This window comes from Prinia subflava, chromosome 18 (assembly GCF_021018805.1).
Source record: "Prinia subflava isolate CZ2003 ecotype Zambia chromosome 18, Cam_Psub_1.2, whole genome shotgun sequence".
NCBI lineage: Eukaryota > Metazoa > Chordata > Aves > Passeriformes > Cisticolidae > Prinia > Prinia subflava.
This window is the reverse complement of record NC_086264.1, coordinates 114,571-129,872: the sequence shown is the minus strand read 5'-3', so window position 1 is coordinate 129,872 and position 15,302 is coordinate 114,571. Positions and strand designations below refer to the sequence as shown.

The following is a 15,302-nucleotide window of genomic DNA, read 5'->3' as shown; positions in this document are numbered from 1 at the left end:
TCTTTTTGGATATGGCTTTACTGAATTGCATTTCATTTCCACACCCCATCCCCATTCATCAGGCTATTTTAACATTTAAATTCTTCCCTTCAATCCCATTTGACAGGCTGGTGGTGAAACACTGAGACTATTTGAAGTTGCTAGTCAAATAGGTAAGATTCAACCAAGACTCTGACCATGCTTGTTAGTACTGTTAAAAGTGTCTGATCCAGGCACAAAAGCTAGGAAAAAATCACCAGTCAGCAACAGCAGCAGGTCAGTTCTGATGGTGAGGATTAAAATGAACATGTTCTTGGGGCAAAGATGGCCAGGATCTCAAAATATGTTTTGTAAAGCTAAGCAAAGGGAATAGAAACCTTGATGGAAAAATAATACAATTTTTCAGTTGGACAGCCAGACTTTCAGGACATTGGATCAGGCACATACATTTCATCTGTCTCAGAGTTCTTCTTGCTGGAAAAGGTCTACATGTTGTGTTGGTTTATTTTGTTACTCTCCAGATTCCGTTTACAGTCAGAATTCCTTTCTCCTGTCATATCAGCATACACGCAGTTTTCTGATCAATCCTCCAAGCCAAATAAGACCATCATTTTCCATAAAAAAAAGGAACTTCCTAGAACAAACTCAAATCCAAATCAGAAACACAAGAACTTTGCCTTGCTTTTACTGCCCCAAAATTCATTTAGCTCCATTCAGACAGGAGGGCAAGGGGGGAATGTTCCCTTCTGCCACTGTTTTATTCTGTCCAAAGTTCATCACTGTCTTGAAATATCTGTGCACTACAAACCACACATTTCTTTGATAAACTGACACCACACTATCCTGGAAGGCTGGGTATTAGTGAGCGCCACATTGCTGAAGGTTTTTTGTCCCTAATGCTCAAAGAAAGTGAAAGGATTTTGAGTTTGCGAGGGGTGTGCTTGTTGAGCAATTACTCCCTAGCACGCATAATGCTGAAGAAAATCTCATTTCTTTTCCAGAGCAGCCTCTGTATATCAGCCATCTGCCACTGACTTTAGCCATCAGCCCCTACAGAGGCACGGTTTCATCTTTCACTGAAGGATTAGCCCATGCCATTCTCATCCGCTATAGTCTTGTCTATCTATACACTTAACGCCTTATTTTTAAACGTCTCCTTCCTGATTATAACACACAGATTATAATCCTCAGGGGTGATGAGAAGATGAGGAGATGATCTGTACAAGTACGAGGGGGGCATTCCATCAAATTTTCAATAAGCTCTGAAAGGGTTATAACCTCTCTTTGTTGTGGGTGCAGTTGAACCTTTTCTGTTCTCCTCTTTTGCCAGGAAGATATGAGTGGCTGGAGTGTTTGATTCTATATATAACTGGTTGATGTCAGCTGGATGCCAACCCCTTTGGAGAGGATCTGCCCCCCAGTTTGTCTCAGTACTAGGTACCATGCAGATCCCAGCACAAGGGTACAAACATCCAGGACCAGGCAGGTCATCCCCATGCATAACTAACTTCTGAAGCCTCAGCTAAAGGGTTGACATCGCTTTTTATCTGCACAACAAAACAGTAGGGTAAGTGTATTGTTTCCTGAAATGTTTTGACATTGTCTGTCCTACAAACTGTCATGTACAAGACATTTATGTAACCTCTTGACTCTGCAACTTAAAAGATGCTTATATTTTTACTTAGTCAGAAATGCACCTTCTTTAAAGATGCCAGAGGAACTAGATTCGTTCCTCAGATTCTTTATTAGATTAAGGAATTTCAAAATGTAACATTTCTGAAAACATAAACCAAGATGTAAATCAAAATTACTTAGGAATTTACATCTTGTAGTATAGTGAGTATACCATTGACACTGATTTTTGCTGAAGAATTTATGTAACCAACTCAAAGTCCATTCGTTTGAATCTTCTACCCATCAAAACATGTCCTAACATCTGTTTGCAAGCAAGAGCTGCCAGTGCATTTTGCAGTGCAGTATTTCTCAGTCAGAAACCCCTGACTTCACTGTTCAGCCATTCTAAACAGGCTGTTGGAAATGAAAGTTGGCCGAATTGTGTGCGCTGGCTCAACAACATAAAAATGTGTTGTTTTTTTGCAGCAAGGAAAAATCGTATCAGAAAATCAGAAAATGTTATCAGATTCTGCCCTGGCCAAAGAGAGGAAAGAGCAAGCATCAGCCATTATGGATGAAATACACAGAAATGGTATAGCACTGAACCCAGCTTACTGCATATGCAATGTTCTCCAGCCCTCCCTAATACATTTTTTTAATCATAGAGTTTAACTCTCTTACAGCTTTGTCTCTGGGTGTTTTGCCATAAATAATCTTGTGGGAGTATCATGCTGCCTATGGTAACTAATCCTTTTGTAGTTGCCTCTTTTCATTTGAAAGCTATTTTCAGATGAACAACTGCTGTGGAGGAATGAAGTAATCTAACAGCTGATGTACATTCTGCTAGGATAGCCTTTCAGAACATTATTTGGGGTTAATAACATGACTTCATTCCACTTAAAAAGGCTATCATCTAAGAAACATAATGATCTGTACCCTCTTTTTTTTGTCTCTGTTTCACTCTGCTTTTATATATAAATGATAAAAATTTTTGAAACAAAATGTTTACATCTCTGTTCTTCTCAAGTCTTGTCTTTGTAACTAACACATTTTACTAGCATTTGGCATTCTCTCTAAGGCACAGCCACCAATTAATCTTATTTGACAGAAATTTTACTTCTCTGTAGTTGCACTGATGAAAATGCTGGCACTTATTGGAAGGTTGTTTGATTTTCTAAAACAGGTTCTTGAAGTTATGCTTCTAGCATGACACCTTAAGAAGCAATTAACTCAGCTGGGAATACAAATCTGCTTGGCTCTCATTAGGCATGTGCTGGATGCTTTTGGAGAGCTTTCCAATCCTGCCCATGACGCCTTTTTTACCATCTACATAAAAGACCAATTTTCTAAATGTGATAAGCACCCCACAAGCCTCACTGCAACCCCAGGGATCTGCATTAATATTTAGAATTTATGAAACTCATATCACTTTCATGGGATGAAATGTTGAACATCGAATTCCAGTTTTGAAAATCTTTCCAGTGGCCTTTTGTTTAGAAGAACTTGTGGATGGTTTCTGCACTCACTCAATGACCACGGCAATTGCATGAAGAGTAGGGTGACAGACTTAAGAATTTTTAGAACAAGAAGCTATGAGTTTGCCTGGTCCTACTCCTTCTGGCATTTCCAGAGGTTTTTTTCTGAATTTCTATTCCTAAGCAAACACCTCTTTCCTATTTCCATTCTTCACTGAACATGCACTCCAGTCTGAAAGCCAGTCTGTCCTTCCAGATTTCATTACAACCCCCTTTTTTTTTTTTTTTTTTTTTTTGGTATTGTAAACCCAAGCACTACATGTGCCTGAAATAGCCTGTAAGCTCTTCAGGGCAAAAGAAAAAAAAACTGAAAGTCTTTCATACGTTTGTTTGGAACCAGGCATTTCACATGGTAAATGTTGCTACTATTCATAGCAATACTAATAAATGTAGCATCCAGCCCTTGGAACCACTGGCGTATTTGGATAATCTGTGCTGATGCTTAACATTTGCCTCACATAATCTTCCCTTTTATTATTTACGTATTATCAGATTTGCTGTCAAGATTCATACTCATAGTTATGGCAGCTTATCCTGCAAGATATGCTGTGATATGTGGCCACTGAAGGCAATTCTAACTCCTAGAAAAATTCTATTTTTGCCTCTTCTTTGGTTGCTTGAGATATTTATATGTTAAAAAAAAATGAAAGACCATTAAATGGGTGCGATAAGAGACTGAAATTTATAACTGTATAAGCTCAGTGAAGCCAGATAGAAAACAGGACAACCAAAGCTGTGGTGACACAAATTGTAAGCCAGTTCTTTGGAACCAAATCTGAACAAGCCTTGGAAAAGCCAAGGAGAAATCTGGCATTTAATTGGCTAGATTCAGCTCAACTAATTTTTGACATTTTGTTTTGCCCTGAATTGTTAATTCAACAAGCTTAATTTGAGATGTAGAAGGTGATCTGCTGTCTTTCTGGGCTTGGAATCACTATTCCTAATGACAGTCCTGTAACTGGTAATTACATTAAATTAAATGCACAGTTCCACCCAGTCTCACAGCCCTGCAAAGACTCCACTGCTAACACAGGTACACAATAACAGAAGGCTCTGTAACAAACCCCAGCACCTCAGAATGGTGTGAGTATTCCTACTCCATTTTTATTTGAGACCCTTTCTAGTATAATGCTTTAGGTAAACAGTGACTCTCCACTTCCTTGTTAAAAGATATTCATAGCAGAAACAGTTGTTGGTAAACTCCAGCCAAGTTTTTTGCCAGTGTCTGAGATCACCAGTCTCTGGGCAAGACATGTGAAGATGGAAAGTCCACCTCTGCTGTTGGCTTGTGGGACACGACTTTGTCCCATTTTTTAGAGGAAGTGGACACATCATAAAATGCTGCAGGAATAGACACCAACTTTAAACCTTCTTAACAGTTTCAAAGAGAAATTGCATGAGTAAATCAGTGGGTGCATACAGTGACCTCCTCAAGGCCTTGGTTTGTCACTGGCAGACTTGGAATAATCAGGACATTTCTAAGACTGCTTGGTAAACTTGGATGTAAATACGTACATTTAAGGAAGCCCTCAGAGTTCATCACTTAAATCTCATGTCCAGTTCTATATTACTTCTTAAATCCATTCTTCAGTATCTACATGATTAACTGTCCTTCCTGATACAGTTAAAAAATCTTATTTCTGATACTACAACAAACACACTTTCTAATATTTGCTATTGAAGTTTATAGTCCAGATTAAGGTATTTAGAAGATCGCAAACTGAAGGGTTAAAGGAATATAAGGTAGTGAATGCAGGAGGAACTTATAAATACATCATATTTAAATACAATCCACTGTATCCATTTTAAGCACAAGACAAGAAGGACTTGGCAGGAACAAATTAAAGAAATGAAGCTAAAAGGTTAAGATTATGATTAAACTATGAATTAAACTTTCAATATTATTTTACAATGTCCATCTATGACAGTAATGTTCTCTTTCTATCATCCCCTAAATGTTGCCTTTCTCTCATTCTCCATCACCTTATCTGCACTGACACTGAAACTATCCCTAGACACATCATAAAGCTAGACAGATGATTAGATTTTAGCTGGCAAGGGATTCAAATGAACTTTACACTTATGATTTTGGGATGCTGCCTGGATACACAACAGTACACAATGGTGGGTTACAAAGTAGCTTGGAGCCTTCAGTTAACATTAACAAGAACAGTGTGTATGTATGTAAGGGAACAGCAAAGCCCAAAATAGATAACACTCAGAGTGTCCCAGAAGAATCCCGAGTGCTTTGGACAGAGCCCTGCAGTTGCCTCGGCTCCCCGGTCTCTGAGGATGTGTATGCTCCCCATTCCCTGTACAAACAACAAAAGCTTTTCTCTGTGAACATGTTGCTGATTTGTGGGGTGAATTTCTTACTTTTTACTAACATAAACCCGTCCATTAGTCTCTACCCCTGCAGTCATTTTGAGAAACAATAAAATCAAAATATCACTTGAGGTTTAAGTTTCAGGCCATGGGCCAAGCACCAGTACAGTTATCCCCATGTAAGAGCCAAAATCCCACCACTATCAGTCACTGATAGGGCTAACTGGGCAAGCTGAGTAATTTTCTTCCATGTTAAGAACTCTCTGTTTTGTAACTAGCTCTTAAATAGCAGGAGGTTGTTAGGATTCTTTGAACACGCTATTTTTAAAGCAGAAGCGCACAATCCAGCTCATAATCCAGTTAACTTGCTCTTGTTCCACTGAAATCCACTGCAAGCATTCAATTGAAATTGGTATGGACAGAAATGGATCAACAGTGATGCACTCCAGGGCCCATCAACTTGTTTGATTTACTACATGGAAAACTTTCATCCATCCAGCTTCAGCTAAATATTTAATATACCTGTCTCCGCTCAGTTTTACTAAATGTCAGCACATCACATTGTTTTTCCAACATAAAGTTACTAGGAGACACATGCCAGGCTGAACATGCCATTTACTCAAAACAAAACCCTTCATACGCAATATTGACTTTGGCATTAGGTACCTTCCATAGTTAATTAATTTGTAATTTTAATTGTTAATTTTAAACTGGGCCTCCTGTCTGCTTACTCTGATAGCAGGACACGTATTATGTATGATTTGTCCTCATTTCATTTTAATGTATTAAAATACATGTCAGAGTTCAGTATTTTAAATCCTGGAGACCATAAGAATATGTGAGGCATAGAATGTCCTATTATTGTTATATTCCTTATATTGTGCAACGTTCTAAGCAAAACCGAAGAAATAGAAAATTGTTTCTTCAGCGTTTAGATTTCTGTATTCAAAGGTTTAAGTTTTATCTCTAGGTTGAGGACATTCAGGGAGAGTTCAGTCACTAAGCAATAGCTTGCTCGGTGCTGCCAGCATCCCAGCTGAAATTCAGAATTCTTTGTTTACAATCCTGATTGATCTCCCCTTCCCTTGCTTATGCATTCTCCTTTTCAAATCCCACAGGATGTGAATAAAGACATAGAAGAGATTTTCTCCAAGTAGTGAATAAAGAAATATGCATCCAGTACTTCAGTTTCCTCTTAGAGAGAATAAACCTCAAAATGTCCTAAATAAATCAATTCCTAGAAGGATGTTGTAATTCTTTCTTAGGACCCTCATGGAGCTTTATTTTGAAAGTCAGTTCAAAAATCGTATTTAATAGAGCCTGATAGGTATGTTTGAAAGGGGTTGTCTCTCATCTATCCAATGCAGGACACAGAAAGTGAACTGAAGGTTTGATGTGGGAACCTGGGATCAGAAGGAATTTTGTTCCCAGTTTCAGCAGAAGCCAGTTTTTACTAGCCTGCTATTAATATAGTCAGTAGGACACTGCAGATCTGATCTTGATAACAGCTAATTGGGAGCTTGAGGTGCTTATCATCTCTGAAAATACAGGTTTGTGGTGTTCAACAATCTCCTCCAAGATTCTGGAAGAAGGCTTAATTTCACTAACACCATGAGACACCGTGCTATGTGTTAGCTAAATATGCATGAACGTGTTGTTGGATTTCAGGCGCAGAGCACGGAGTATCAGACATTTAAGACAGAGGTTTGTACTTACCCATTGCATTGCAGTCTCCCCCAGCCTGAACCTTGGGAAGAAGGTCAGCACGCCCAGAGATATCATGGTGGAGGAACTGTCGACGCTCAGCAACAGAGGGGCCAGGCTTTTCAAGCGACGACAGCGGAGATCTGACAAGTACACATATGAAAATTATCATTACGTGGCAAACAAGCCAAGAAATGTGAGTATTCTGTAGTGACTTCTTGGTGATTCTACATCGGGTTCCTTTGGTGCTCAGGATACACACAGTGTACGATTTACTTGTAGTTTCAGGAAAAAGAAAAGCAAAATCCTAGAATGAGGCTAAGAAGAAGTAAGCCAATTGTATTTTATTAATTGAGATCCTATGGATAAATAAAAAATAAATTTACTTTTTGTAAAATATGGTATAGATATTTCCAACATCTTTGATCACTTTCTCAACAGAAGTTAAATTACACTGGGATAAAATGGAATCAAGTTTGAGCTTTGATAAATCTGCCTTTTAAAATAAATCTGCCCAAAAGAAATCTCAAATTAAAAAATCTGTGTAACTCCACTGAGCACCCAGGGCTATTATTAAACACTATTATTTAAAAGCTCATCTATGAATACTGTCCCCCCCATATCTCCTTCTACTGAGTATTAGAAGTTACACAGATAAATTCCAAGCACACCATCAATCTTGTCAGGATTCTGTACGCAATTCCATGATTTTGCTGCAGTCTGACAGATCCATTTCCCTCTAGTCCACATTTTCCCCCCCAGAACCACAGAGTATGCATGGTTTATAGTCACTATGACATTCCAACACATGAAAAAATGCTGCCTCTGGCTTCTGTTCCCTCCCCTAAATGTCTATTTAGCACCGCTGGTGGTGTATGCATCATCTTTAGGATTCTGCCTGCCAAAGTTAATCTTGCTAACATACTTCAGAATGACTAGAAAACATTCTGCCTTGATCTTTTTTTGTTGTTTTTTCAAGTTTAAACAAGTATTATTTGTTTACTTTCCTACTTCAAGAAACTCTTACTCTAAACCAGTCTATATTTAAATTGCTTTTAGCCTATGTGTCATAGCTAAAATAGGATTCTGACTTCTTATGAGACTCTAATTCTATATTTATGCAACAATGATTAAGCCTTCAGATGTTTCCTTAGAACCGATATCCCAATAGGAGGGTGGAAAATAACAGCATATCATGAATCTCCAGAAAGTGACCTGCACTGAAGCTGTTATTTCTACTACAAATAAAGGAAAAGACAATCCCAAACAAAAGCAGTTCAACAAATGTAGCAAGTTTTCAACTGACAGTGGAGGAGATCCTTTGAAGAATCAATGCTTTGAAACTCAAGGGCCTCAAACTTGCCAGATTTCTTGACCCTTTTGGTAGCATGGGTGCTCTGTCTGGCACAGAACAGCTTCTAGTGTCTAGTGAGTGAAAAAATCCTCCCATTTGGTTACTTAGACAATTTAAGTGTGAAGGGAATACTCTGCCAGTCAGCAGGACAGCGAGCTTAGCACTGTGCACACTGGGAATCAGCCCTGGCTGTAAATGCCAGCATTGCTGCAGCCTCCCCAGAGAACGCCAAGCCTGAAGTGCGTTTCCTTCTGTCTGAACGCAGCGTGGAGAGCCCATCCAGGGCATCAGAATGGACGGCCTCAGCGTGGAAGGGATCCCACAGCATGCCCCAATGACACCTCCCAACACACCTGACCCCCGGAGCCCTCCACACCCCGACAACATCGCCCCAGGTAATACGTCAGTCTGCAGACACTGAATACATCCCCCTTCATTTCACAGCAAAGAAATGACCATTTTTAAGGCAGTATCTTCAACAACAGTTTGTTAATGGACTAATAGAAAAAGACACATTTGAGTCAGGTAACTAATCAGAACTTCTCCTAGAAAGGTAAAGTGATGCTCTTAGTCGCTTGTGTTCATTGTTAAAACATCTGATGTATCTTCCTAAACCGAAAACATATCTTAGTATCAAGAGAGACTGCTCCTATATATACAGGTTTTAAAAACACTGAGAAAGAGATCCTCTGATTTAAAAGTACATTAATATATTGATTTTTCTTTGCCAAATCATTGTTTCCAATATGCAACACCCTGCTCAACAGTCAGCAAGCTATTCATTGTAGTTTAATTATCCATAAATGTAAATCTGAGACCACTAAGTTTTGCTAGAACCCTTTAGAGAAGAGTAACTTTAACAGGAATTTGCCTCTGGCTGCATAAACTGTTCTTTTTTAAATCTCTAACTGTGAGGGTACTGTTGGCTTTACTTAAAGGAATGAGTTACAAGAGGGCCTTATTTTGTATTCTTTAAAGACTAGAGAAGGCTAATTTGTTTTAATTAATTTATTCAGTGATATAGCCCTTCTTCCTGTTTATGAATTATCCATGAGCAGGCCGTGGTTTGTACAAATTCATTCTTTGTTCAGAATTACTCAATGCATGTTTTGTGCAGACCTTTTCCAGTCCATGTAAACTAGGTCAGTCCTGCTCTGCTGGTGACTGCTGAGGCTCTGTGCATCCTTTGGCCAAACCCAAAGCAAACAGAGGTAATTTCCATTGCTAAGACATAATACAAATCTTCATGCCTTTCTTTAGGCAAAAAAGATCTGGTCAGAGTAGATATTAAGTCACAGGGAGGCTTAAGCTTATAGAATGAAATAGCATTCATTTTAAGACCTAGATGTAGATATACTTGTGTAAAATTTCACTCAAAGAGGTAGAATTATCTTACTTTCAATCAACAGTCTGTTTTTAAAATCTTCTTGTCGATTTAGTCCAAGGACTATGTAGGTACTCTCTGCTTTCAAACCAATGCTTACAATAGAAACAAATTTATAAAAAGCCAAAATAAACTCAGCCTCAAAAGAAGTTGGAATACTTTGGAGCAGTTATCTATCTAAAAGGTTACAAATTTCCCCTGCCAGATCTCTTTCTGTGTGGCTGTGGCCTGATGACCTGACCCAACTGCTCATTTTAAGTCACTGAGCTGTTCTGCTGTGTTAGTTTCTGCTTACACAGGATGGTGGCAAGGAGGCAGAAAACACAAAGAATCATTATAATCATTTTACCCTGATCACTTTGCAGGATATTCTGGACCACTGAAAGAAATTCCTCCTGAAAAGTTCAACACTACTGCTGTGCCAAAATATTACCAGTCTCCCTGGATAGAAGCCATTAGGGATGATCCAGAACTGCTGGAAGCTTTATATCCTAAACTTTTTACACCTGAAGCAAAGCCGGAACTGCCTGACTACAGGAGCTTTAACAGGTAATCCCAAATGAACATTGAATTTTACTGACCAGAGGAACATTACTATGAAAGAAAATGTTTCCACCAGCTTTAAAAACCCTACCACCACTGTTTGCAAGTGTGTGCATAGAGATGACAAGTGCTAAACAAGAGCATTAAGGAGCAAATTAGTCTCTCTCTAAAGTACAGAAATTCAAACTGTAGAACTAGGAATAGAAGATAAATTGCTAAAAATATTGAAAGAAAGAATCAGAATCCAGAGAAGTTGTGGATGCCCATTGCTGGAGGTGTCTAAGGCCAGGCTGGACAGAGCTTTGAGCAATCTGGTCTAGTGAAAGGTCTCCCTGCCCATGGCAGGCGGGTTGGAACTAAATCATCTTTAAGGGCCCTTCCAACCCAAACCACTCTATGATTCTATGATTCTGTGATTCAGTGTACTCAATAAACAGAAAATACGAGCTTCAAATTTCTTTCAGGATGCCTGTTGTTGACTTCAGTGGGTCCGGTATCATCAGATGTCTCAGTCAGAACTTTGTTTCTAAGTTGTATAATGCAAAGTACTCTGTTTCTACTTCTTTTTTTAATACAGCTCACTTGGCTTTCTTTCAGGCAATGATGGTGGAATGAACTTTATCCCAACACAAATCCCTCACACTAAATAGCGAGAAGATTTCTTGTTATATTACAGTATAACATTTTTTTTATATTTGACAACCTTCAACAACAAATTAACAGATTAAACTCTGTTTTACTTACACAGTAACTAATGTATCATGGCTTTCAGTAGAACTTCTAGCTATATGGGTTTTTAAAGCTTTAAAGCAAATTCTTACTCGTGTCTTTTGCTTTCTTTCATTCCATTGACACTATTTTTATTTACTGAAGTAATAGACAACCCTGCTGAGTTCCAGACAGCTGAGCCAAACCAAAACCCCTCCTCAAAAGGCCAGACAGCAATCTATTGAAAAACAAAATTGTTCATGGCAATACAAACTTAGAGAAAAATACCACAAACATCCCTTGTGTTCCTGATGTTGATGTGGGCCTCAACTATGAGTGCAAGGACTAAAACATTACACAATTCAACATCAAAATCGGCACTGCAGACACTGCCTCAGTTCTGACTTCCTAGCAGCAATACACACTGCCATGTTAGTAACTCAGTCTGTGTGGCACACTCTTCTCCGCAGATAAAATAGCAAATGCAAGTCAGAGATGTGCCACAGCTGCCAACATCAGAACAGTAACAGCACAGTTTATGTACTGTGCTTATTGTAACCTAAAAACCCATAAATCAAATAAAATTAAAAATAAAGAGTCCAAGAAAAAAATGCTGAAGACACAAATACATGGAGACAGGATCAGTTCTCCCTCTCACAAGAGGCCCTAGTCATTACTGTGAAGGACAGCATCAGACAGGGCACAGATACCCCATTAACAGGGGTATGTGTCTCGAGACAGTCTGATGGCTTATTTGTGGATTTTAAGACTGTCTCTGTGGGCCCATGCTCTGTTAGCTGCCCTCTTTACAACACTAACTATTTGGATTTCTTTCTGTGTGGAGTTTCTCTGTGTATGACATGGCAGAACTGTGGCCCACCACAGTCTGGATCTCTTGAACAATTCTTATAAGGGAAAAGTCAATATTCTCCCTTGTAACTGCCATAAAAAAACCCTAAAATCCAGCACATAAATCCAGATCAAAACTGTGAAACTGGTAAATTCAAACCAAAAATATATAAATAGTCTACCACAACTCTCCTTCTCATGGAAAAAAATTATATCCAGTAGAAAAGGATGCCTGGTGGCCCTCGAAAATCTGTTACATATCACAGTCAGACTTACACTTTCTAGCAGATTGAAAAGGAATTCTAGAATTGGAAAAATTAAAATTCGAGATACTCATCTCTTGGAGAGGATTTTACAGCCATGACTTAGATGTCTACACTCCTAAAAATGCACAGGAGAGTGTTTGATGATGGCATTTAAAACAACACTGCCATGCCAAGCTATCCAACAGAACAGTAACTGGACTTCTGTGTCTAGATCCTACCAAGTCATTCTGTGCATCTAGGTCACAGCATCCTTGGCTTGCTAATTGTAGTCTTGGAAAGAAAGCAAATGATGCTGTATTAAGCAATTAAAGCGTGATATGATGGCACCATTTTGTTATCAGCGAGGATATCTATCTAGGCTTTCCATCCTGCTTCATCATCCAGTAAAGTGCCATTGTGTTTGTTCTCCTGCTACAGTCACCATTAGTCAGGAGGGGGTGTGGTTAACAGCAAGCGTGAGCACAGCATTCCCTAGGGAAATGGCCTGAGATCCTTCCAGATTCATTCACTGGCCTCTGTTGAAGTGGCACTCAGACTTCACAAACCATTTCAGGCTCCTTTCAGCTTTCCTTGCTACACAACAAACTGGAAAAGCAGCAAGCCTGGGCAGGTAGGGAGGTGTGATGTGCTGGAACTGAGGCACACATTCACAGCTTAGAAGTATTTTCAGCACTGAACAGCATCCAGAATTTTCCCCACTGTCCAGCAGTGAAAAGGTGACTCTGGACCTGCAGCAGTGCAATTTTTGTAACACTAAGGAATTTTTTTAAAAAAATAAGGAATTCATAGAGGTATTTTTTTGGAGTGCAGTTTCATTTGAAGCTGCAGAGCCCTTGCAGTGCTGGCAGGTCACTGGAGGAAGGGCCGTGGCACGAATGTCAGCAGGGTTTTCGCTGTGAGGCACGGCTGTCTGTGCGCCAGGCAGGGCTCTGGCAGCACCGTGCTGGGCACGGGGGCTCACGGGGGCTCTGAACACACCGTGCACACCAGGCACTGTTTCTCCTCCTTGGAGATAAAACGAATCTATCCGTGCTAGCAGGGAAAAGCAGCAGAACAGACCATGTTATCTGGCTTCTCTTGGACATTCGTTCCTATTAGGATTGAAGAAGCACTTACTAGTGAAAAAATTCCTTGTCTCTTTTACCACTGTGGAAGCACCAAGTAATGAATCTGTGGGAAAGCAGCAGGAATCTGCATTTGCTAAGGGGTTTATAATATTACTTAAATTAGTACCTTTATTCCATCTGCTTCCCTGGAGCTGGATAAAATGTCAAAGGTAGGATTATGAGTAACATACAAAGCACCACATCTTACTCACATAGGACAAGCAAGTCAGACTAGTTCTGCCTCTCCTACCAGATAAATTCTCGCTCAGCTTTCTCAATTCCCAAAGACTACCCTTTCAAAAGCACTACAGGAATTCAGATTCAGTCCATCTGGACTGGGCTCATGGATTCAAGGATTCTGAAGTCTATTATAAAATGCTAAGATCCAGAGTCTCACGGGAATTTTGGGTGCTAACTTGAAGTGATGTGAGATTAGGTGCAGCTGGGTGCTTAGCCAGTTCCTTAGCACCCAAATACCTCTGTGAAATTAGCATTAGCTCTTGCACTAAGCTCCCATGAAGCTTTGAACATTTTGCAGGGTCAAATTCTTTGCTCCTACATCTCATTTTTTTCACAGAATTAACGATAAGCAAAATGTTCTATGAATGATGGTCCTGTTTTAAAATGTGAAACTCACTTTTTTTTGTGATTATGTAACCAAAGGTGCTAATCTACTGCAGTTAAAACATTTCCTCAGGCTTTCCCAAATCATTCACTACAAGCAGTCTCCTACATTGAGACAATATAATATTCAATAAGGAAGATTAAGGGTAAAAAATTAAAAAGAAATCCTGTTAAAATGACAGCTAAAACCAAACATGATTGTGCCTGCTATTAAATCAAGCACCTACTTTTTAGGAATATGCAAAGTGAATATTAAACAATCTGTTACACTTCCTGGTGCTATTTCCTATGGCTCTGAACCAGCATTTCCGCCCTTATTATGAGCAATGACTACTGGAATTTTTTTGCATGAGATTTAGGCTTCTATAAAATGAATCAGAGCTCAAGTAGCACAGCTGATGAGCACACAACAGAGGTCATTACAACACCATGTTGTCAGACAAGTTACTGCTCACGAGAATATATTTACTGCTGCTGCAAAGGAAAATCAACATCTCTTAGACAATTACTGTAGTCTCCTTTCAATCATCATGTGCCCCTGCCTATAAGGCAGGAATGCAGAGTTCTCTGAGGCCAGACTCTGTATAGCAGCTACAAGGAGGGATTTTGCCACAGAAGATATTTGAGTTTCCAAACAAAGCCCTCCTGTTTCTGTTATATACAGGAATATGCTCTATTTAAAACCCATAAATACTATGATGAGGATGTTTTAGACAACAGAATTGTTTTGCAGTTTATATAGCTATTATAACTCTGTTTATGTTGCTTATCCCTTTAATACACATATCAATGATAATTAAACATCACAACAATGTGAGAATGTGTATCATAATTAGGGCAGCAATTAAAACAATATTTATTATCCGGTGAGATGTAGATCACTACATTCACTCTGCGCCAATTACCAAGCAATTATTTTTAATCAGTATCATACAGTATCCATGTTGACATTGTGACCTAGAAGACAGCTCCACAAGAAAAGCTTGATACCACAGGCTCGATACCAACTTTGGATAAACAATTTCCTTTGACCTCAAGAGAGTTTAATGCCTGGACTGGCTGCTGCTGCTGCAATATCTTGTCTTATCATCAGAGACACATTTTTAGAGCTTAATCCAAAGCAGTGTTCTTCTCTCAGTGAGGGTGCATGCCCAGAGCTTGCATGATTTTTCATATCTCCCAGGATTGATGCATTGTAGTTAACACTATCCCCTTCAACAAATGCTGCTCGTACCAAAATGCAATGAATCATCCGTGTAATGACAGAGCAGCACCATTTCTTTTATGTCATAGATTCATTTTTCTGAACTA

General features: G+C 39.2%; 1 protein-coding gene and 1 long non-coding RNA gene across 2 annotated transcripts in view; one reads left to right on the top strand and one right to left on the bottom strand.

Moving 5' to 3' along the window:
- The window catches only part of LOC134559989 (uncharacterized), a 69,590-nt gene that overhangs the window by 40,114 nt on the left and 14,174 nt on the right, over positions 1-15,302 (bottom strand). The window contains exon 5 of the long non-coding RNA XR_010082658.1: positions 7,170-7,300. This is a non-coding gene — a long non-coding RNA (uncharacterized LOC134559989). The remainder of the gene's footprint in view (positions 1-7,169; positions 7,301-15,302) is intronic.
- Positions 1-15,302, top strand: part of MYOZ2 (myozenin 2) — a 31,470-nt gene that overhangs the window by 13,756 nt on the left and 2,412 nt on the right. The window contains exons 2-6 of the mRNA XM_063415396.1: positions 1,310-1,546; positions 2,080-2,185; positions 7,184-7,353; positions 8,777-8,906; positions 10,261-10,444. Coding sequence (XP_063271466.1) covers positions 2,110-2,185; positions 7,184-7,353; positions 8,777-8,906; positions 10,261-10,444 — 560 coding nt within the window. The 5' untranslated portion in view covers positions 1,310-1,546; positions 2,080-2,109. The remainder of the gene's footprint in view (positions 1-1,309; positions 1,547-2,079; positions 2,186-7,183; positions 7,354-8,776; positions 8,907-10,260; positions 10,445-15,302) is intronic.